We start from the raw sequence: 25,711 nt of genomic DNA on the forward strand, positions 1-25,711 counted from the left end.
CAAACGAGGGACTGTATTTCACATTTAAGGATTTTTTAAAAAGGATGTCTATTTCCAGGAGATACTAAGCCAGGTGATACACAGATGTACTTTATCAAATACTACTCCTTCCCTCAGAAAACATATAATCTAAGGCAGACATGCTAAAAGGCGTAAGCTAAAGACACAATTAAAATACTAAGAAATTCAAGTCTAGTATAGTTAGAAAACAAACAGTGGTCTTCCTGTTTCAGAGGATCAATAATATAAAAACTAGAAATGAGATTCAAGAACCATCACTATTAGTTAACAAATACTAAAATTTCTTAAGAACTATTAATGTGGTATAAAAATTACTGAAAGGGATAAATGCATTTCAGCATCACAGTTTTGGTTCCTAGTGTGGGTTATTAACTAGAAAAGAAAACTCTAAATCTACCAGCTAGAGAGAACAACTGTTTAAACATACTTCCAGACATTGCTCCATAAGTAGCATATTCTGTGTATATTCACAGAAGTGTACAATTTATATAAAAGGGAGCACAGAAATGCTGTTCTCTAATTTGCTTTTCAGTCAATAACATAAATATTATTCCATATCACAAATCTCACTACAAATCAATAAATCTATAAAGCTATGTCATTATTTTTGATAGCTGCATAATAAGCCAACTTTACTGAGTTGGTATTCTACTGCTACAAGTTCAGGTCATTCCCAAATTTTCACTAAGTAGTTAAAACCGAAATGAATTTTCTGCATACATTTTTCAGCCAATGATTATGATTTTAGGCAAATTATAGGAAATAGAATTGCAGGTCAAAGGGAGTACAGACTTTACACTTGTAAGTTAACTACGTTGGCTCTTTTCCTTCATTTGTCATCCTTTTTGAAAGCACTCAGGCAATCATCAAAACAGGAGGAGGAGGAAAAACGGGGATAATTTCGGAACAGCACACAGCTGTGAAGGAGATGCTGAAAGAAGTCTATCACTTATATTACACCAAGTCATTACTGCTTGGAGTGTGCTCTATCAGTATTTAGATCAGAGTCAGGGTGAAGGGAAGACACACATGGTCCTCAGAAACCAGATGTCATCCTGGCAGAAAAACAGCTTCTAGTTGCCCAGAGAAGGGCACACTGCCCAGTGTCAGAATTCCATTTCAGCATTTCCTGTAATTCCCCCAACCACGATCAGGAGGATGGGACAGACAGGTAATTTGTTCTTTCAGGATATATAACTTGAAGGTTTCAGTCTGCATTTTAATACTCAGATTCCATCTGAGGGACATAGTCAATATCAAAAAACTAATGGTTTCTTTCTCAGACTCAGAAATAAAGAAGAGGCCCCAGGAGTCATGAGGTACTAGAATGAAAAATGCAAAATTCCAAATTTATTCCATATAAAATCATTTTTTATCTACCTATCTATAGATTCATTACAAATGCATATAAATATATACATACATATATTCACATGTATTCTGTGCCACAGGGTGGGAGATACCCAAAACAACCCTCCACCAGCTTACCATTAATGACATGAAAATGGAAAGAGCTGAGGGGAGGAAACCAGTGGCTAAATACCACACAAATGTTCTTTGAGGTGTTAATATTTAAAAGGAACGTACTAATGTACAAAATTCTACACAGCTAGATATTTAACTAACTAAAAAGGGAGACTTTTCATGACTCTATTGTTTCTAGCCATAAACTAGAGCTAGAAATCCTGTTTTTCCTGTCATTGTCAGAGGTGAGCTTTTAACCATAATCTAAAAATGCTGCACTGTTCACTGGGATTAAAAATTTCTTCAACCCAATATATAATGTCAAATTTGACAATCAACAACAACAACAACAACAAAACCAAAAAAACTAGAAACAGACCCTTGGATGGATACCAAGGTAGGACAGGCAAGGCAAACAAGGGCAAGCAGATGCTCCTTCTCGGGAACTGACATCTTGAGCAGAGGGACGCAGATATGACAAGTGACCGGCATGCATTCTGTCCCAGCAGATAAAAGGCTCCCGACAGCTTTGCTGCTGCAAGACAGCAGCTACGGCCCCTGCTTCCTGGCCCCTCAGATGCTTCATTCCTGCCCAAGTCCAAGGCTTCCCTCTTCTGCAGGTTCTATATAAAACCTGAGGTATTCTAATATAGATCCCCTTTTGTTTAACTTACTAGCCACAAATGCATTTCGGTACATTTATCTCTTTATTCAAAGTAATAAAGGTTGTTTGAAATGAAACAGAAACAGAATCTGATTTCAGCTTCAGAACCATAATTCTTTCTCATTTACCTACTTGTAACTGGGCTCAACATGGGTTTTACCTTTCTAGTTGATGCAGCAAAAGAAAATACTGAAACCTGAAAGTCCTGTAAGATTCGGTAACACAAAAAACTGAAAACAGATTTCTCTTCTGCATTATTAAAAATTTTTAATCTTTTTCCTTAAGTATGTACATATGCTTGAAAATCCCATTTTCCCTATCTTTTTTCCAAGGGATAAACCATCATCCCCTATGCCCTTGAGGCTCTCTTCCCAGATACATTTTCAATTAACAACCAATTTGGCTGCCAGAGAAATTGTCTGTGGAGCCAAATGCAAGAAGGCTTCATTTACCTGACATTGTTAGGGAGAGATTCTGATTTTTTCAGAAAGGTTATTCACTTGAAACCTTCCAGAACAAAATACTCTGAATGTAAATACATAGACTTTTTAACTCTCTCTAGATCATTATCATCCTTATATAGTAAGAACTTGAAACTTTGCAGAGTAACAATTTATTGAGCATTCAGTGATCGATACCTACTAACTGTGGAACCTTGGGCAAATTGTTAAATTGCTTCTGTGTCATAGTTTTCTTACCTGTAAAATGGTATTAATGATACCTATCTCCTAAGATTTTTTTCAAGATTAAAAGGGTTATACACAAAATACACAACAGTGTCTGGCATACTGTAAGTATTCAGTATGTATGAGCTATTATTATTCTATACTATACACCAAAATTTCTAAACCACCATTCACATATAAACTAATGATGACAGCCTGTCGAGAAAGGGCCACCTATTAGGGCCAGGTGATCAAGGGGTGCCAAAGCAGAGAGAACACAGGGACATGTTCTGGGATGTAGATGTTATGGATGTTCAAAACAGAGACTTGTGGGAAGAAGGCTCTATTCCCCTAATTCGAGAAACAAGGGGAAAACTAGATATTAAAGAACGATTTCCCTAATTTTCTATGAAAAGTGAACAGCATATGCCATACTCAAAGGTAAACCACTAGAGGAATTCAAATTACAGAGAAAACGATTATAACGTCCTCAACTTGTAAATTATTCTAGAGATTTAGGTCACAAATTACAAAAACAAAACTAAAAGGTACAAATTGTAGCCAAAGAAAAAATTATGACTTACAGATAAGACCAGTCTATCCAGAGCATGCAAACTAAGTAAAAAAAATAATGGTGAAAAAAAAACCTTATCCACAACAGTAACAAAATATATAATATGCCAAAATAAACTTAAAGAAAGCACAAGGTCTGTATGAAGAAATTCGTTAAACTTTACTGAAGGGCACTTAAAAGTTTGGAAAAAATGCAAACACGTGTATATAAATAGGTGATTTTAATATACTAAAAACATAAATTGTCTCCAAGTTAACCAATAAATTTAATAAAATTCTTCTCAAACTTTAAGAACTTCACTAAAAATTTTGCATTTGGCAAACTGAGACTACACTTCATTTGGAAGAATGAATTCACAAGAATGATCAAAAAAACTTAGAATAGGAAAAAATGCCAACCACATATTAAGTAGACTACAATTACTATAAATACCCATGTGATATTTTCTCATGAAATAGAGGAGGAAAAAAAATCCAAACAAAAAACCCCCCAAAACATAAATGGAATAGATTTGAGAGGCCCTGAACAGACTTGCTTACATATGGAGATTTAGCATATGATAAAGGTTCCTGTTCAAACAGGAAAGAAAGATGGCTTATTTATTATATGTGCTGCCGAAGCGAGCACAAGATGGCTTATTTAATTAATGGTGTGGGGACACATGCTACACACAGATTAAAGAAAATCATATACATGGCCATATACCAGATAGGGTACAAATTTATAGTATTTGAAGAATAATTAAGAGGATATTATATAAGTTTTGTATTGGGGAGTCTTCCTTAGTGAGGCCTGAAAGTCATAAAAAAAAAAAATCAAAGGATCTGAGCGATAAAACAAAACACAAACTAATATTAGAAGAGGCAAAGATAAAAACAGGTTAATTCAAAGAGAAAAGATATAGAAGCAGTTCTAAAACATATAGAAAAATGCTCAGCCTCATGAAAAATTCAGGAACTGGAAAGTAAAAAAAAACCACTTTTCTCTATTTCACAAAGAGCAAAAACTCAGAAGCAGCAGTGAAGGGCAAGGATGAGCAGAACCAGGTACTCTGTTCAGTACTCCCACAGAGGGAGCGCAAATCAGAACAGCTCCGTGTGTTTATGGACACATTTTAAAACTCTAGAAGGTGACATACACAACAGTGGATGATGAAGGCCAAAGACAAGTCATAAGGGAAATTTAACTTTCTCTGGATTTCTAACAATGTTTGCATAATAACCGCACCCTGTCAAGAAAATACATTTACATTTTATTATTCAGATAACACAGACTTTGTGAGATCTAAATTAGATATTCACAGGTCCTCTAAGCTACCTTCCTAGTTCTTGGCAATGTTATTTTGGGTAACACGAATTATCTCTGAAAACTGAATCCCAAATAAAAGAGGTGTGTTTTCAACTGATTTGTGGGAAGTCAGGTACAAGAAATAATGCTTTGATTCTACCACCTCTTCCCCCCATGACTCCTTGCAGTCACTTCTTACAGGATGACTAGTTTAAAGACTTGGGGGAGATAGGCAGGAAGGTGGCATCAACATATAAATGGTCTGACCCCTAGATCAGTGTTTGTCAAGTTGTCTATTACTAGGTAGCCAAATAAATACAGGGGGAATTAGTGGGTTGTAATAAGCATTATTTCTACACAATATAATTAAACAGCATTAGACAAACGCCATGTATCAAGCACTGTAATGTTAAATGTTACTTTCTGAAGCTTTCTCTCCAGATAGTATATTCTAAATTTAGACAACATTTATAGGCCCTTTATATGTACCAGGCCCTGGAGATACAGCAATGAACAAAACAGATCTGTTATCATGAACTTTACTTTTATAGTAGTGGCAGACAATATTCATTTATAATCACTTGTATAAAAAGTTAAGGAGAAAAACAAATCTAGGCAAGAGGATGGGTATGAGGGTGTGTGTGTGTGTGCATACAGGTACACTTGTGAAGATCTAGGAGGAAAAAAATCAAGAGCAATTTGGATCACATTAAATTTGAGATGCCTATTAGGCATCTAAGAGAAAGGAGATGTTGAAGAAGCAGCTGGATATGTGCACATGGGGAGGAGAGAGCTTAGTTGGAGTAAATTCAAAAAACAATGAGGGGAGGAGAAAACCAGAGACAGAAAATACAAACAATTCTTTCTGAGGACTTTTGCTAAAAGGAAAAAAAAGGATTGAAAGCTAAAAAAGATAACAGTCATGAAAAATGACAATCAAAAAGGGATAAATGAATGACACCTGGGAGAACAAAGAACTGCCAAGCCCTGTTCTTGAGCAGGCCTTGACTAGCGACTCCTGGTTCATCCAGGTAGCAAGGAAAAGGAGGAGTTTATGAGTTCATGGTAGGTGGTGGTGAGGGTTGGTGAGTCTATGTGGTGATGGGAGACCTGTAAAAATGGCTCTTCTGCTTGCCTCTACTTTCTGAAATAGATGAAGGTTATTATCTGAGAGTGAAGATAGGGAAGGTGGTACATGCTTATAGGGAAGGTGGTGCATGCTTTAAGAGCAAGACGGTATAACACAGTTGTACAGGACAGTGGAAAATGAGTGGACTGGAAATAAGGTGTAATTGTCAAGCAGTTAGAAATTAGTGTCTAAGAAATTACTATGAGATTAGTTAGCATGGCTCTGTGTTTTTCTCCAAGCAGGACAGAATAAGTAGCAGGATTTAACCTATGGGTTAGCCATAAGCATGTGATGGAGCAAAGGAGTGGGTGGGGGATTGAGGGTACATGTGGGAGTGATTATAATGACATAATTACAATGGCTAGAATTAAAGCTGGATAAGGAGGGAAGCAGGACTACCAGAGGGGTCAGAGTAGAAAGATAGCAGGATCAATGGATTATAGGACCGATGGGGCAAATAAATCATTAGGGAGAGCAACTAGAGGGTGTAAGTTAGAAGGACAGGAGAACAGTCAAAAGGCCAGATGCATGAAACTGAGATTCTGGAGTGCTTCCAGGCACTGGTAATGACCAGGTCCTGGGTGTGACTATGGGAGTGAGTAGTTGAGGGAGAGGGGGAGGTAAGATCACGGGAAGTAAAGCAACTGAGAGGCTAGGAGGTGTGTAGGAGGGTGAGCTCACATGTTTGCATACGTAAGTCAACAATACAAAACAAATTCCGAGCTGGGTAATCAGTATCTAAAAGCCACTGCTCCAATGCTTCTCCAACTTTTCAGATGTATCACTTGGAGATCCTGTTCAAACGCAGAATCTGACTCCGTAGACTCTTGAGCAAGCTCACAGAGAATACTGATGCTGCTGGTCAGTGTAATAGTGCGTGAACACACCTGAGTAGCAAGGCTCTAGTCCTGAGCTTCAGTGTAACTGGATCCAGGAAGCTCTCAGTAAACTGCTTCACTGCTTCTTTGATTCCTACATTAACAATTCTCACTGAGAGAGTAGTCAAAGGGCGAGGAGTATTTCATCGACTCATCCTTGTCTTTTACTTCCTCTGTTTGACTGTTTAATACTTCTTAGTCAGAACCTGACCTTAGCTTTTTCATCCTCTTCTACTCCTCAGGCAAAGGAAAGTATGCAGCAGAATCAAGATAATGTCTTACACCTATTACGGCAAACTTTCCAATGTTCCTTTAAAATAAATACATGTTAATAACCTGAAAAATAAATTGCTGTGATGGTGTCATAAGGTGTAGCAGCCAAGGTCCAACCAGAAAAACACAAACCATATTAAAGTTTGAAAATCAAGGGAATTTAATGTAGGGAGTTAGTTACAGGAAAGAAAGAGCTAAGAAGCTCAAAGAAGGAATGGTGAAGAAGCCGAGCGATTAGCACCTGCGAGGAAGTGCTACCATCCCGAGGCTGGGGGAACAGAGAAACTGGGGTTGGCAGACCTTATGAGCCAGATCATCAGTGGGCCTGTCACCATCAGAGGCTGGGGCTAGCGTCTTGGAGGACACACAGTTAACCCAGGCAGACAGAGGAAAGAAGATGCTTGGCTTCCCTTTGCTTTTAACCTCTGACCTCCCACAACCACACACCAGAAAACCCAGAGGAGAGCCATCTGGTACAACTGTGGGAGTTACAGTTGCAAACAACTCCCTTTGGTCCATTTCCTTCTCTCTCTCTCCACAGGCACAGGCCTTGCCGATTTCTGACAGCAGGCTTGGGGCCATCCTCTCCATCAGGTGTACCACAACCCTCAGAAATGTGTATGAAAGCTTCATGGAAGGGGACATACTTTTGGTTAGTCCCCTATACTAAAAGCAACTGTGTGGCTAGTTGTGTCAGGCCTGAGTCAGGCTTAAGAGAGAGCTACCCAGGTTTAGACCATCTGGGCAAAGAGCAGATCCTACACAAAACTGGGCTCACTGAAGGTAAACTATGAAATGAAATAAGGGCCAGCATGAAACAACAGTACCTGTTCTACCCTTTGTTATTGTATATCCTTACAACTAGCAAAATTAAAATGGAATCTGAATATTCTCATGGATAGCAGCCACTTGGAAAAAGATTTCCATACATCCACAAAGTACATGTGGCTTGGCTGAAAACTATTAAATCATCTAAATAACTTGATTAACAAACTCTGTGTTTGATTTGGTATTCTAAAAATACACAGGACACTAAAAATGACTGCTGGCAGCTAGTTAGTGGCACAGCCTTGATTTGAACTCTGGCAAGCTGGTCCAGTCTCTGATCATACCCATATTTTATACTGTCTTGCAATTATTTGTTTCATTATTAAATACAATCACAATCTTAAATATTTATATCTTCCTGTTGTCTTCTGACCACTTTTACAAAGTTGGATAATATTTTTACCATACTTATACATTTTCAAAAAGTGATAGGATGAAACTGTGCAGCAACAAATCTAGTTCCACAGATTCTTTTTGATTCATCATTAATAGAATGGACCCCCTTTAGCACATTCTATTTCTACTGCCCAAAACTGAATGTTTCTCATCTCTTGCATAAAACTTACCGATAGTCAGGTCATGCACTGGCTGAAACCTCTTGTCTGTAAACTGTAGCAATAAGCATGATTTACCAACACCTGAAAGTTAAAAAAAAAAAAAATTATGAGACAAAACTCCCCCAAATTAAGAAACACTTAACAAAAGCATACAGAAAAGATGCAGCTAGGGTTTTTGGTGCTCTATAAACAATCTACCACAAATTCTCAAATTCTCTATTCTCAAATTCTCATGGGAAATTATGGGATCGATGATTTAAGTGGAAAGTGTTAACCAATCCAAAACAGCTTTTCATCCTTTGTTATTCATTTGACATTTTAATCTGAAAGACAGAATTAGCAGGTACTCTTAGGAGACAACCAAGCAGCTACTATAGAGTAGTAGCTACTAGCTACTATAGAGTACTATAGTACTCTAGCAATTAAGGTTAAGTTCATGCACTTTGTTTTTTGTGTAGTAGTGAAAATATTAAAAACAAAGTTATCTCTTTTTGTAATTCATCTTACTTTTCCTACAAACAAACTGGCAGTTAAATGTGTGTGATCTACTTTGCTCTATCTTCTGGCTAATTCATTTCAGGAGCAACTCTAATTTTTTTTTTTCTTAAGGTTTTTTATTTGAGAGAGAGAGCTTGAGCAGACAGAGGGGAAAGGGGAGGGGCAGAGGGAGGAGCACACTTCCCACTGAGCAGGGAGCCTGATCCCAGGACCCCAGAATCACGACCGGAGCCAAAGGCAGATGCTTAACCCACTGGGCCACCCAGGCGTCCCCAGGATCAACTATAATCTGAACTGCATCCCTTCACTCTATCACCAAATTTCACTTCATTAAGGTCATGAATAACTTCCACAGTCCTAATTAAAGATAGATTTTCTGTACTTACCCTATTCACCATGTGAGAACTGGTTACTGAACTCCATATCATCTTCCTACTCATTCTCAGGCCCTTATCTTCACACTAGACCAAGTCTGCTTACTCAAGAGCATCCTGCACTTCGTCTACTCTTGCACTCAAAAGGCTTTACTGAATGCTAATGGTGCTCTGCACTTGGGACTTGAGGATACAATCATGTGGAATGCTTCCTTCCTTATAGTCAGGTATAGGTAGAAAAATTAAACATTACCAGTGACAATCTATATGAACTGTAATTTGAAATAATTATAATAACTGCCATTTGAAAGAAGAGAGCACTATGAGGACGAGTGACAAGATTAATTTAGACTGAAGGTCTGGAGAAGGTCTTTCTGAAGTGACACTTAAACTAAGCTGTTTAAGGTCTTCTAGATTATAACCTCCATGAGAGAAGATGAGGACTATCTTGCTGTCTTATGGCAGAGATAAGACAATTAATGATTTCACTGAATGACTGGCCCTAGTATCAAATGTTACAAAGACTGTCAAAATGCTCAGTAAACAAATCAAAGAAATATGTGTGTGCATGATTATGCTTTGGGAAATACTTTATTTGTTCAAAGTTTTCTAAATGTTTTAACAAAAAATAAACTGAAATTTCAAAACATTTGATCTTAGTTTTCTTCTCTTTTCTTTTATCCATGATTTCTTCTTTTACATTACAAAAGGTGTAAAGCCAAACTCATTTTATCAGATTTCTAGCTCCTCTGAATAGCCTTTCAGATGTAGGCTAGAAAGAAAAATTATTATTTTTTAAGTGTGAAAGTAAAATTAGCAAACATCTGAGATATGAACCTTTAGGTATTTTTATAAGATTAAAAAAATTTTTTAAAAGTACAATCTACCCCCAATGTGGGATTTGAACTCATGACTCCAAGATCAAGAGCCACAGGCTCTACTGACAGCCAGCCCCAAGGGTTTGTTGTTGTTGTTTTTTCCAGAGTTGGGGCAGGGGGAGAGGGGAGGGCAGAAAGGAGAGGAAGAGACAATCTTCAGCAGGCTCCCCAACCCTGAGATCATGACCTGAGCTGAAATCAAGAGGCAGACACTTAACTGACTGAGCCACCCAGGCAGTACATCCCCCCCTTTCTATTTTCAAGAGCAGTTTTAGGTTTCCCAGCAAAACTGAGCATGAGCAGAAAGTAAAAGTTCCCATATACGCCTTGCCCCACGGGAACACAGCCTCTTCCACCACCACTATCTACACCAGAGCCATAAGACTCGCTATAATTCATGAACCTACACATAATTATCACTCTCAAAGTCCATAGTTTACATAAGGGCTCACTCTTGGTGTTGTCTATTCTATGGGTTCTGACAAATGTATAATGTATTTACTACTATGGTATCCTTTTATTTTTTTTTTTTAAGATTTTATTTATTTATTTGACAGAGATCACAAGCAGGCAGAGAGAGAGGAGGAAGCAGGCTCCCTGCTGAGCATAGAGTCCAATGCGGGGCTCGATCCCAGGACCCTGGGATCATGACCTGAGCTGAAGGCAGAGGCTTAACCCTCTGAGCCACCCAGGCGCCCCTACTACTATGGTATCTTATAGAAGAGTTCCACTTACCTAAATATCCCCAATGCTCTGATTATTAGTCCCTCTCTCACCCTCAGTCCCTGGCAAATGCTAATCTTTTTACTGTCTCCAGAGTTTTGCCTTTTCCAGAACGTCATTTAGCTGGAGTCAACAGTATGTAGCCTTTTCAGATTGGGTTCTTTCACTCAGTAACATGCATTTAAGATTTCTCTGTGTCTTTTCTTCATTTTTATTTTTAGAAAAAATTATGATTAATTAGAAATCACAGATTTTTATTACAGAGAAACCTCAAGAATCATCTAACAGACTGGCAATCATGTAAGTGATATAAGAGCCTAAAAAACTTCTTACCTCACAACAGAATATGTATTGCTTTAGTGATATTAATACCATTTATTCTGCTAGTTGCATATAGAAAAGGTGTGCTGTTTGGTTCTTCATTTTAAAGACTCCATATTCTTCCTTCAGGTAATCAAAGTATCTTTCAAGTTAGAGGTTCTGGGTAATTTGCATCCTTTGCAAATCCTTAATTTAATATTTGTCCTTTTTATAGTATAAATTTTGCAAAAATCTCCAAGATTTTTTTCATAATTTTCCCAAGAACCTCTCTTAATTCTTAATATTCAGATAGTTCTTTAAAAGCATGCTCCATATCTTTCCTCTTCTTCAGCTATTTATTAGTGTAAATATCAGATCCCCATTCATCAATGGCATTATATGGAATCCAAGCAGTGCTCCAACATTTTTACATAGTTGATGAAACCCTATATATTTTGTGGGACTCGGAATGGATTCATCCTTCATTTTCATAGAGAATGATAGTCACCTGAGGGGAGACACTTAGAAAAGATAACTGAATGAAGAATACTTAAAGTGGCCAATGAATATTTTCATGTTTTTGTAACTGTATTATACAGTCAAGAACCTTGAAATATTTAAAATTTATGATTCCCAACAGATAAACTTATATAAAGCTTCTCTCATGCTAGATATTGTTTTAAGCGATTTACATGTCAGCTCATTTAATGCTTAAGAACAGCACAACACAGTGGTTATAATTTCTGACTCCAAAGCCACACCATACTCCTTGGGTTCCAACCCCAGCCTTGCCAATCACTATCAACAGAACCTCAAATTAGCTATCTTCTCAGGGCCTCATCTTCCTAATCTGTAAAAAGTAGGCTAATAATAATACCTACCTCATATGTTATTGGGATTATTAAATGAGTTCACACATTAAGTGCTTAAAACAGTATCTGGCACATAATAAAATTCAGTAAAGAATTCAACAAATGTTTGTTACTACTATTAATATTACTATCACTTATTACTATGTCTATATATAATTCAGGCTCCCTAAAGGCAGGAAGCACATTTTATTCATTTTTAGTTTAACCACATGTACTTCTTCTTCTTTTTTTTTTTTTAAAACCACATGTACTTCTAATGCATGCCAAAACTCAAACTTTCTAGAAATATTTGAGCATGTACTGTGTTCTAAGGCTAAATAACTAGAATATCAGTAAATAATAAGATAAAGGCCTCTGTCCTTCTGGAGTGAGAAGAGACTACGAAAAAACCTTTTTTTTCTTTTAAATGTCTGTGAGCATGTTTGTATGTATGTGTATATACTGGGGAGGTGGGGAACGTGGATGGATGGAGGGATGAAGAGGATGTGGCAGTGCAGAGTGTTATGTGTTATGGCACAGAGAAAAAGCTGAGCTAATATATGGGCCCTGGAATACTGGAGGGAAGGAAAGAGAGTGGTGCTTAAATGAGGTGCTCTCTCACTCGGAAGGTGAGATTTAAGTCAAGACTTGAGGAGGTGAGGAAACAGACAAGTGGCTTACTGAGAGAAGAGCACTCTGGGCTAAGGAAATGGTTAGAGAAAAAGATGTAAATGGGATGTGTTAGAGAAACTGTTGTGAAGCCAAATATGGCTACTGCTCAGAAACCAAGGAAGGGCCCCGCCCCTAAGAGATGAGGTGGCAGGCATCATAGGGTCTGATCAAGCTGACTCCATGAATTTTAAAATTTACTTGTGATAAAATGGGCAATTCACTGCAGGGTTTTGATCAGCAGAGCAGCAGAGTCATATAATTTCACCTAAATTCTAAAACAATCATTGTGGCTGCAACACTGAGAACGACCTGTTAAGTATAGCAGATGAGAGAAGCAGGGACTGGTTAAGGAGTCTTTCTCAATGAGGCAAGAAATGGTGTCTTGGACAAGGGCAGGAGCAATGGAGGGGGTCTGAAGTGACTGAATTCTATATACATTCTGAAGCACAGCCAAGAGAATTTGTTGATAGTGTGGATGTGGGTTTTGGGAGAAGGAGAACTGCACTAAGAATGGCTCCAATATTTTTGCCAGATCAAATGGAAGAATCAATGAAGACAGGGGAAATTATAAGTGGAGTAGGAAGGACTATCAATTCCAGTTCAGTTATTTTGAGATGTTTATTAGACATCCCAGTGGTAAGGCTGGGTAGGCAACAGAATATATGAGTTTAGACTTCAGGAAGGATACTGGGGTTGGCGATGTAACTTAGAACTGTCAGCATAAGATAGTACTTAGAGCCACAGAAAGAAAAGAACCAGCAAAAAAGACAGGTTTGTTTTAAAAAACACATTTGTTTTATGTAATAGCAGAATTAAACAGAAAAAAACAACAACAACAAAACATAAAAGTGGCCTCTCCCAATCCTTCTATCACTGGTTTTCATTCTATATCTGGAAACTGCAAGGCCTGCAAGGATCCTCTCTTCCCTCTTTCCATGCAGACAGACTCCCATGGCAGGTTTCTCACCACCACAGATGCCTTCCTTCCCTGACCATTCTGTGTAAAGTAGCTCCCAGTTTCTACCCACTAGAAGTTTTTGATCTTTACCAAAAAAATCACCAAATCTGTTATTAGGTCTCAACCCCAGAGGTTCTGACTGAATTGTCAGCATTATATAGTGGTTAAAAGCACTACCTGGGTGGGCTTGGATGAACCACTGGCCTCCATGGGTTTTCTGCTATGTAGAAGCTTTTGTGGGTTTTTTTGTTTTGTTTTTTAAAGGTTTTATTTATTATTTATTTGACAGACAGAGATCACAAGTAGGTAGAGAGGCAGGCAGAGAGAAAGGGAGGGAAGCAGGCTTGCTGCCAAGCGGAGAGCCTGATGTAGGGGCCAATCCCAGGATCCTGGGATCATGACCTGAGCTGAAGGCAGAGGCCTTAACCCACTGAGCCACCCAGGTGCCCCTGCCATGTAGAAGCTTTTGAGTTTGATGCAGTCCCACTCATTTATTTTTGCTTTCACTGCTTTGCTTTTGGTCACCAAGACCAATGTCCAGGAAGTTATTGCCCATGTTTCCTTCTATAAGTTTTATGGTTTCGGGTGTTACAATGAGGTCTTTAATACATTCTGAGTTAATTTTTATGTATGATGTAAGTTAGTGGTCCAGTTTCATGCTTTTGTATGTGGCTGTCTAGTTTTCCTAACGACATTTATTAAAGAGACTGCCCTTTCCCCACGGAATATGCTTGGCTTCTTTGCTGTAAGTGAATTTACCATGTATGCATGGTTTATCTGGACTCTCTATCCTGTTCTATTGATCCTTGTCTCTGTTTTTATGCCAATACTATACTGTTTAGATTACTATGGCTCTGTAATATAATTTGAAATCGAGAAACATGGTGAAACCTCCAGGTTTTTCTTTCTCAAGACTGCTTTGGCTATTAATTCTTCAATACAAATTAATATACTTAATAATACCACTGTTAGAGTTCCTACAATGATGTCACCTTAACTTTTCCTTTTACTTTGGGTCCACATTGCCATCTACTCAGTAGGACTGTACTGTGGTGAGAAGTGAGTACCTAAGTACCAGGTGAGTGCCAAACAATTACAAGTAATATTCATTAAACTGAATTCCTACAGCCCACCCCAGAGCTTCTAATTCAGGAACTCTTTGCTTGGACACAAAAATTAAATTAATAAGACCTCCAGTGATTTTTAGGCAGTGTGTCCTTCTCCATATGAAACAATGGCCTAGTGCCAAGTATTCTACAGCGGTTCATTTGCTTACGCCTAAATTGACTTCCACCAATTTCAACGTCATTTTTAAAAACTGGTAATGGCTCTACTTTTAAAAATCATTAACACACATGGATTTAAAATTTAAAAAAGCAAGGGTATGAAAAGTACCAGAGCCAATTCCTAACCACTGAAGATAAGTTTTATCCAACTACCATTCTGAAATCATGGCTGCATTTTCATCTACCACACTTGGCTCTCAAAAACATAATGTAACAAAAGTTCCATGAATGAATGGCCTATCTCATGACTAAAAGTAACCCGCTGAAGAACTGTGTATTTTATTTTTATGATTTTGTTTATTTGAGGCCTCTCTTCTGAGGAGTCTGGCAAAGGTTTATCAATTTTGCTGATCTTTTCAAAGAACTAGCTTGTTTGACCGATCTGCCTACTATTTTTTGTTTTTGTTGTTGGGTTCTTGTTTTTGTTTTTTTTTTTTTTTTCAGAACTGTATGTTTTAAAGTCATACCAAAAAAATGACAGACCTCCAACACAAATCATTCAGAGATGTGGTGAGCTGGCTGAAATATCAGTAGCTTATTTAGCCAACATAGAAAATCTTACTCTTCTTTGCACTAACATTCCAAATCGAAAGACACGTAAAGAAAAAATAATAAAGTCTGCTCTTTTTAAACAGGAAATTAATAAACTCAGCATGGTATATTAGAACACAAGCTTTACAGTTGAAACACCAGTGTTCAAGTCCATCTGTACCATTTCATAACCTGTGAACCTGGACAAATTAGATATAGAAACTATGCTCCATTTCTCCATGTGTAAAATGGGAAAAAGAAAATATAGTATTCCTACTTCAAAGTTCTATCATAAGGCTCAAAATTTTCAAGTCTTACAAATTCAAAAAGTTTTAATAAAAATATTGAGGATTCTTCAAGATAAATACAGCTAAGGAACAAATCTCCCACCAAACCCATCCAATCTTGAGTTCAAAATTTTAAACACATTATCTTCTAAAATTAACTGAAGAAAATATTCACAAATCTATGATATTCTTTCAAATAAAATGATTTCAGAGTTGTTCTTATCCTATTGACCCTCCATACATTGTCCTCCCTAAGACAGCAATCCTCTCAACTAATTCAATTAGATACTGATCTGGTTCCTTATTGTAGTAGGCAGAAGAGTGGCCCCTGAAGAGGTATGTCTAAGTACTAACCCCTAGAATCAGGGACCTTATACAGGAAAAGGATCTTTGCAGATATAGTTAGGATATATATTCTGAGATAATTTCAGTCTGGATTTTGTCTGGGGCCTAAATCCCATGACAAATGTACTCGTAAGAGAAAGGCAGGGGGAGACAAAGACAGATACAGGTGACAGGCTATGCCAAGACAGAGGCAGAGACTGAGTTAGGCCACCACCAAGAGCTACAAGAGGCAAGGAAGGATTTTCCCTGGAGGCTTCAGAGGGACAGCAGCCCTGCAGATACCCAGATTCTGGACTTCTGGCCTCCAGAGCTACAAGAGAAGAGATTTCCATTGTTTCAAGCCCTAAAACAAGTTTGTGATAATCTGTTACAGCAGCCCTAGGAAACCAATACAAGTATCAAGAGTCATTTTTCATTCCTCCTCCTCGGACTTTTCTGTTGTTAGTCTTCCAGGCTTGTAATAATTCCTACTATAATCTGTACGTGCCTCAAACACCAGAATTATTAAGAGCAATAAGGGAAGAGAAAACAGGGGATATAGAACATTTATTTGAGAAATCTGTCAGTGAAGGCTAGGAGTTAAGGTTAAGAGACAGTCACTCAATAAAATATTTATGGAGGGGCGCCTGGGTGGCTCAGTGGGTTAAGCGTCTGCTTTCGGCTCAGGTGATGATCTCAGGGTCCTGGGATCGAGCCCACTTCGGGCTCTCTGCTCAGCAGGGAGCCTGCTTCCCTTTCTCTCTCTGGCTGCCTCTCTGCCTACTTGTGATCTTTGTCAAATGAATAGGTGAAATCTTAAAAAAAAAAAATTTTTTTTTAAAATATTTATGGAGTACTTCCTATAGTCCAGACACTAGTATAAATAAATTAGTAATAAAAACAAAGAAATTAAAGAAAGTTTCCAAGAAGATGTAGCTTTCAAAACGCAAGATATCTTTTCCCTGAAAACGGAAGGTATGGAAACAATTATGCTGACAAGGCTGAAAGACTTGCTAAAGAATCAATAAAGTGAGGGACACCTGGATGGCTCAGTTGGCTGAGTGTCAGACTCTTGATTTCAGCTCACATCATGATCTTAGGGTGGCAAGATCAAGCCCTGCATGGGGAAATCGTGCTCAGCAGGGAGTCTGCATCTCTTCTTCCCTGCTGTCCCTCCCTCCACTAGCATGCGCACACATGCTCGCCTGTGCTCATGCTCACGCTCGTGTGTGCTTTTTCTCTCTCAAATAAATAAATAAATAAAGCTTTAAAGAAAGAAAAGAATTGATAAAGTGAAAGGAAATAGGAAGTTGTTGGGATACAGCCATACTTCTTTTGAAGCAAATTATCTACTCCCATTTCTGTATCTTTGGTTTTACAATACTAAAGTACCTTAAATACTTTAAACACTTCTGGGATGAGACCAAAAATGAAAATGACTAAAGCAGATAATGCCAGTATTTCTTACACATCTGGCTGTTTGCACACATTTATCTAGCATACTTTAAATGTTCTTTCCCCAATACTCGGTGACTTTGTTCCACTTAGCTAACAGCTACTCATCTTTGCAACTTAACTCAAGTGCCATAACCACTCGGAAGCTTCCGTAATACATACCTACCTTCACAAAGTGAGTTAGGTATTCTTCTGATTTTAAAATATGAAGACTTTCTTGCTGTGTTTATAAAATAAACAATATAACTGCCGGGTTTCAGGGGAAAAAAACAATATCCTCTGCTGTAAAGGAGGAAGAACACTGATGACCTATGACGACCTCATTTGCCCTGGGTATGGCTGAGCTCAAGACCAGAAGATGAAGTCAGGCTTCACTGAGGAGCACAATTCATTCCAAAAACCAGGCTAGGAAGAGCTCCAACCCTACTATTTATGCAGCCACTATTTGCTGAGGACCTATGATGGACACATAATAGTGAGTGAAGAAGCCTTATCTTCATAGCCAATCTTTACCCTGCACTCTATGAAAACTCTTTGCTTTTACCTCTCCCCAAGTTTTGAGTTTTTTCCCTTGTGTTTCACCTACTGTCCTTTTTCTGTCCCAGGATCCCATAGAAGACTCATACAACATCTGGTGATATTGTCTCCTTAGGCTCTTCTATGCTATGATAGTTTCTCAAGATTCTCCCTGTTTTGAAGACCATAACAGCTTTAAGGAGTATGGTGAAGGCACTGCAGAGTGTAACCTCAAATTGGGATCTGTCACACTTTTACCCCATGACTGACTGGAGTTACTGAAGTTTGCAAGGAAGATCACAGAGATACATTATCTCACCTCTACAAAGGTACCCACTATCATTACAAGAGTACATACCAACCACATGACTGATTACTGTTGACATTAACCTTGGTCACTTGCCTGAGGTAGTATGATAGGTTTCTCCACTGCAAAGTAACCATCTCCTTCTCTTTCCACAGTACACTCTTCCAAAGGACACCACTATGCATAGTCCACAGCTTTGTGGAGTGGACCTTACCAAAATTTTAACCACTGACCCGTTTCTTTTTTCTACGTCGTCATCTTTCACCACCATGTCCTGTTGCCCACAGCCAATCTTCTGCCCTTCACAGTGCTTTAACATTGTTATGTGTACTTACTACTTTATATTTAAAAATAAATGAAAAATAGCCTGTATTTGAAATAGTCTTCTGAAAAGGAAAAATTACCTTCATCTTTAATTTTTTCACTCCCTACAATGTCCTTCTCTAATCCCTGTTAATTCCAATTCTCACCAGTAACCACGTCATCATTTTCACTACCACTGCCCTACATAATACCTTTATTACCTCCTACCTGGACCGCTATAATAACCACCTAACTATATATGCTCCGGCTTCCGAATCTGTCCTACATATGGCTGCACCAGGGATGGATGAGAAAAGACAGAAAGAAAGGATTACATGTAACATCCAGAATGTCTCTGCCACTGTATTATAATCTGAATATATACACATGTATATTTAGTTCCTAATGTAATCATAACTCCAGTCTGGTACTCTTTCCTTTTAAAAAAGTCTACTTTTTCTACTGCCTACAGATTAAAGTTCAAATTCAACCACACTGTATCACAACCTAAGACCAATAAGTTTAATGAATTTATCTTTCCAGTCTTATAGCTAGTAATTGTCTGATAGGAAACTATACTATAAATTGGAAGGTTTAAACTGAGGAACTACAAGGTGTGGCACTTGAAAGATACATGATAAATGACAACTTTTTCCCTCCTATTTTTACATATTGTTTATTTACCATTTCTACTTGTCTAAACTCTACCCATTTTTCAAGGACCAGCTCAAATGCCATCTTTTTTTTTTCTCTTTTCTTTCAATGCTCAAATTTTTTTCTTCCAAATGTCATCTTACCCTACCTAAGGTTTCCATGGAGGAGGACAGGCATTCTGCATTCTGCAACTTCGCATGAAATTCCAAGCTTTCTCTAGTACCTCCATCAGAGCCTTTATCACATTTAATCAGCACTGCTAGACTATATACCCCTTAAAGGCAGGGGCATATTTACTTCACTTTTTAAATCCTTCACAGTAGTAGTCCCGTGCTTTACATTTAGAAACTTAAATTGTGAAGCCTTCTGCATTTCAAAGTACACCACTAATTTAAAAGATAACAAATCTTCTGGACTAGATTAAGATCCTGTGTGTGACACTGGAAGGAACAGCTGTTTCAGGTCTCCAGACCTTGTTTGCTTCTTTGTATAATGGTAATCATACCACCCACTTTATTCACAAGGCTATTTTGAGGAATACAGGAGATAGCATGCAGATCACATGTCTGTGCTTCTTTTTCCTTCCCCAGCGCTGAAAGGCAGGCTGACACTTTATCCCATGCTAAGACCACAGTACTCTATACATACTTCATTAACCACTTATCACGTTATACTTTTATTATCAGTTTACGCATCCACCTTCCTCCTTCAGGGGCAGTAATATTCACCTTTTTGTATTTTGAAAACCACCTGAACTGTGGCCCAGTTTAGAAGACAGATGCTCAGTGAATACTAGATTAATATACCGCATGCTCACTGAAAAGGTCACAAAGTGAGACTAGTCATTTCTATGATGCGACAAACTCTAATCTACGTTTAAAAAAATCAATTTCTCAAAAAATAATAAGTCAAAATTTTTTACTCAACAGTGAATTTTTCAGATATTTAGAGAATGAAAACCTGACTGTGCTGAATCAGAATTCCATCTCTATCATCAGCCCCTAACTTAAGTGTAATTTTCCTCTGAAAAGTTCAGCTTTTCAGTGTGTACATGAGTTATCAATCAAGTGCCTCCTAGCTCCAAACCTTCACTGCCCTGCTGGAGACACCAGAACATTTCTCCCATGCCAGCTGGCGTGACAGCAAGTGTAATCAGCAGAAGGCAGCACTCCGCACCTCTCCGCAGCCAACTTCCCCCAGCACTCCTTCAGGCTCTTCCCATGAAGGTCCCAACACAGCTCCTCCCCATGGAAGGCTTCCCACAGCACACAGACGGCAACTTTCCAATCCATCACAGCCCCTCAGTGGGCCTCAGCCGTGCCCCTCCAAGAAGGTGGATGCCAGATTGGCTCCTTCCTTCCATGCTCTGCCTGGGTCTTCTATCTGCTGTTATTGTACTCTTTAGAGTTCTTTTTTTTTTTTTTAAGCCAATTCCCTGTTACTCTAATCCCATGATATAGTTAATGTTTCTTTACATTAGACTTTCCCTATGCAAATTCCTGTGTGGTTTCAGTCTCCTAGCTCAACTCTGACTGATCCAACCAGTATGGTTAACAGGATCCTTCATTAAGACAAACCAAATTTAAGTTGGTAAAGTGGAGGGCTTCTGAATATGAGCCAAGGTTAGATTTTCTCAGAGAAGGCCTAGGTGTTTTTTTGTTTGTTTTTGCTTTTTAGTGCAATATGTTCAAAAACTACAAAGCCAGATACAATATAAATTTTTAAAAATTGTAAAATAAAATGAAGCATTTGCTACTTTCCATAGGGAATAAATGATCAAATACCAGATCTAACAGGAAGTAAGACTGCTAAAAATAACATACCTTTCCTTTCTTCTTCCCAACTCATGGGGCTTCCCCCTCCCACCACCTATTTTAATGTTGGTAAATGGCTGGAGTGTTTGAGAAACATTAGAATGAAGAACGCTGAAGTACAATTACCTCTCAGAATTTTAAGAGTACCACAATTTGCTGGAACCATAGAGGTCCTCTGTGCTGTGTTTTTTAACCAGTAGACTGTAACCAGTTACATCATGTAATCAATTTAGTGGATCACAACCAGCATAAAAAAAGACCTAGAAAACAGCAAATATGAGACTGTATATACTATACAAGCATAAATACTACTTGGAAACTTCTATTTAAAAGAGATATATGCACTTACACACATATCTGAACCCTGAGCAATCAAATACTCTTACCATGACTGACAAAAACAAACTTGGAAATTACTCTCTAGTGTCTAATCCAACCACACATCCATTGAAAGAACTCATCTACAATACTTTTGCTATCATTGGGGCGCCTGGGTGGCTCAGTGGGTTAAGCCGCTGCCTTCGGCTCAGGTCATGATCTCAGGGTCCTGGGATTGAGTCCCGCATCGGGCTCTCTGCTCAACAAGGAGCCTGCTTCCTGCTCTCTCTCTGCCTGCTTCTCTGCCTACTTGTGACCTCTCTCTGTCAAATAAATAAATAAAATCTTTAAAAAAAAAAAAATACTTTTGCTATCATTCATGGCAAAATAAGTCAGCTGAAGAATCCAGAATACTTATATTCTCTTTTAATTAACATTTAAAAGGACAGAGATCAAGGGGAAAATCTGACTGAATCATCTTTTGGGAATTTAATGTACCTACCGATACAAATAAATAAATACAACTTAGGTATCATGAGTCAACCAGCAGGTGATAATTCTATTACAGAAACCTCTCTGTAAAAAGATTCTCCCAGTAAAACTGGGATAAACCCTATACCCTGGTTTGCCAGGGAAGGCTCAGTAACTCATGTTTCCCTAAAAAATTATGGATCAGCTAATATGATAAATTATATGGTTTCCCTAAAGAACAGATTACCAAAATATGGTTCTCACACCAGAAGCTTACGTATTACCTGGAAATTTATTAGAATGCAAATGATCAGCCCCATCTTATTGAATCAGAAACTGGGGTGAAGACCTGCAATCTGTGTTTCACCAAGTTGTCCAGATGTTGCTGATGGGTGAAGTTCAATAACCAGTGCCCTTACATATAGCCAAAAAAAAAATGCTGGTTTCAGTGGCAAATCCTCTTCAGTTTACTTTTTCAGTTATAACTAATGTGAGGCCCCTGCACAGTTGGTATTAACATAAATAACTGAAAATACTGAAGATAGGTTCCCCACAGCAAAGTCCAAAACATAGTTATCCTGGTTTCCACTTAGCACCTTCGGCAATTACCTGGCTTGGAACAGATGGGCTACATGCCCCCTGCCAAATACCCAAAGGACTCACTTCAATACAGACAGTCTTCCTTTCTTTTTTATTGCATCTAAGGACTCCTGTAATCAAGTTATGCTAATACACTTTTGTCTTATTTAAAATATCTGTGTGGCTTTTGACAGTCTGCAGGTCTAACTATGCTCCTTCCTTGCATGCAATCTTATCCAACCATGACACTATGCCTGTGAGGTTAGTAAAGCAGGAATGATAAATAAATAATATTTATTTATTTGAGAGAGAGAGAGAAAAAAAAATGTGAGGGGAGGGGCAGAGGGGAAGAGGGGAAGACCTGTGCTAAGCACAGAGACCAACATGAGGCTCAATTTCACAACCCTCAGATTACACCCTAAGCCAAAATCAAGAGTCTGGTGCCCAACTGACTGAGCTACCCAGGTGCCCCGTAAATCGTATTTTTCCACTCTACCACCCAACCTCCTTAATTTATTCTTTCCAACACACTGCAACCAATATCTTTCCTAACTAAAAATAATGTTATCTCACTTTCCAGGTATTACTAGTAGTAATACTAAGAGAAAGAAGGGAATACTCTGTAACTAAATGACTCACAGGGCAGAAATGTAATAAGGAAAAAAGGTTTAAAAAAATAAACACAATTTCCTTGACACTAACTTTATCCCAACAAGTTTCAGTTAACAGATCAGGTATATTACACTTTAATCTGACCATTTTCCTAATCCTTTCATAAGCAAAGATTCCAAATAAGAACTGCAGCATCTCAAAATCACATTTCAATGAAGTAGCTTGTAGAGGATATTTTTCCATGATGTTATGGAAGAAGGTGCTTTGTGATGTGAATGTACATGATACTTAAAAAACAAATTTACTGTATATGATCTCTAAGTAGTATGCCATGATATAAATGATATCAAAGTTAAAAACTATAAGCAAAAAGAACTATTTTATGCAGTTGCTACATGAAACCGGCAAGAGCCCAAGAAAGCACATGATAATAGCAACTAAATAGAACTGCTAAATTCCTAAACACAGACTAGGCATCAGTCAACACAGACAATGTTGAGATTAGCCTGCTGAATTAAGTACACAAAATATATACCACACTCAAAATCAGATATTCTAAGTCCACTATTTTTAATAAAAGGTGATTTGGCAGTATCTATCAAAATACAAATATAAATCCTAGTCGGCCACAGATTTTACTTCTTACACAAGCCTGCAAGAACTGTGTTATACTGTGTATAACAATATTCATCAACAGGTCTAGATGAACATTTGTTATTTCTGGCAACCTAGCATCAGAGCACTTTTCTTTGAACTCCCCGGCAGCTAGGGCATAAACATGTAATCTAGACTCAGCCAATCAGATGTTCTTGTGCAGAATCTGGAATCTTGAAAGAATGCTCCAATATCAGGGACCATAGAGAATCCATGCTGGCTACAGTGGAGATGAGAGACCACTGATATGTCCCCAGTATCTTCTTTAGCAGGATATACTGACAGCAGAATTTGACTTGTGCCTTGCCTTCCTTGGCTTTGCCATTTTCAGGCCGGATTATATTGCTTTCCAATCAATCTATGAACATCCAATCTTTCTAATGAAATCTGCTTAAATTAACCACAGTAGGTTTCTGCTGTTTGCTACCTACCACAGACCAGGAATAACAGAATCAGGAACTGAATAAATTATGGTTGAGCTATGCAGGTGTTTAGAAAGAATGATAGATTTATATATGTGATATGGGGCGCCTGGGTGGCTCAGTGGGTTAAGCCACTGCCTTCGGCTCGGGTCATGATCTCGGAGTCCTGGGATCGAGCCCCGCATGGGGCTCCCTGCTCAGCGGGGAGCCTGCTTCCTCCTCTCTCTCTGCCTGCCTCTCTGCCTGCATGTGATCTCTGTCTGTCAGATAAATAAATAAAATCTTTAAAAAAAAAAGACACCTAAGACATACCTTCAGGAGAAAAAAAAAATAAAGGCGTAGAACAGTACTAAATGTATAATCCTACTGCCTAAAACTGGGACACACCCATACACACAAGCTTACAGATGGATAGAAAATTTCTGGAAGGATACAGAAAATCACTGTTCACCATACTTAAAGTGATTGAATATTTTCATCTTTTATCATGAGCATTTATTACTTAGACCATTAAAAAAATACATAGAAGTTTTTCAAAGGATCTATTTTTGCATCAAACACTACATAAGCAATATTTTAATGGGCCTTGTCTAACAACCTCCATATTGATGTGGCTTTTAAATAATTAGCAAAATTTCTTGTGTGACCAAAAATAGTTATATTAAATGTCGGTCTGCGGAGAAAATTATGAGAGCCTGTGAGTAAAATAATGTGCTATGAGAAGATTTTGATTTCCTTTTTTTAAAACTCCTAAAAGCTGCTCAAGAATACTAATCAGCAGTACTTTTTAACAAGATTTACTCATAGCTAAGGCCAAAAATTCACATATCCATGCTCAAATCCAACACAGTTTTTCCTTTTCTAAGGTAAATTCTTTCTGAAGCCGGAAAGAATGGGGGAAAAAAAAGGCCAAAAAAGAAAACAAGACTAAAAGGTGGAAAGGGATCACTAATTCCTGCCAGAAATCTGAGTGACGGGTAGAAATTTATACCACTGAGAGATGGGGAATAAGGCTTCTGTGAAGCTATCCAGAGGATAAGCAAACCAACTCAGTGCCACACAGTGCTCTTCACAGAACGGTCCCCAGATCTCCTTTAGTCTTAAGTCGCCACAGAATGCTGACAAAAACCCTATCCTGCTACACTCTGTTCAACCTGACTGCGAGGAGCTCAGTTCAATTCTCTGTTCTCCACATAACAAATATAAAAAATAGGGGCAAAAATAAAAACTGATTCTAGAGGGTTGTTAGGTGAGGGAATTATTCAAACAAATGAGACCATGTCTGATGGTATCATACCTGATGTATAATTTGTAAAATGGAGCCAGTAGGTACCTAAGATTATTGTGAGAACATATATGAAAGCCAAAGCACAGCACTCAGCACACACTGGTGCTCAATAAATGTTTGCTGAAAATCTGAGTATGTTATGAGCCATTCACTGCAATTAGAATGAATCCTCTCCATGTTCCTTCAGTACTTTGTGCCTAGTGCATTACATTGTCTTGTAATTACTGTGGCAAATTCGTCTTCCCAGTAGGATAAGATAGTTCTATTCATTTTTCTAACTCTAGCTCAAGGACTGC

General features: G+C 38.1%; 1 protein-coding gene across 1 annotated transcript in view; it reads right to left on the reverse strand.

The window, feature by feature from the left end:
- RAB2A (RAB2A, member RAS oncogene family) overlaps positions 1-25,711 on the reverse strand; it is an 89,551-nt gene that overhangs the window by 48,894 nt on the left and 14,946 nt on the right. Inside the window, exon 2 of the mRNA XM_044245548.1 lies at positions 8,350-8,421. Within this exon, the coding sequence (XP_044101483.1) occupies positions 8,350-8,421 (72 nt within the window). The remainder of the gene's footprint in view (positions 1-8,349; positions 8,422-25,711) is intronic.

This window comes from Neovison vison, chromosome 4, assembly GCF_020171115.1.
Source record: "Neovison vison isolate M4711 chromosome 4, ASM_NN_V1, whole genome shotgun sequence".
Classification (NCBI taxonomy): Eukaryota; Metazoa; Chordata; class Mammalia; order Carnivora; family Mustelidae; genus Neogale; species Neogale vison.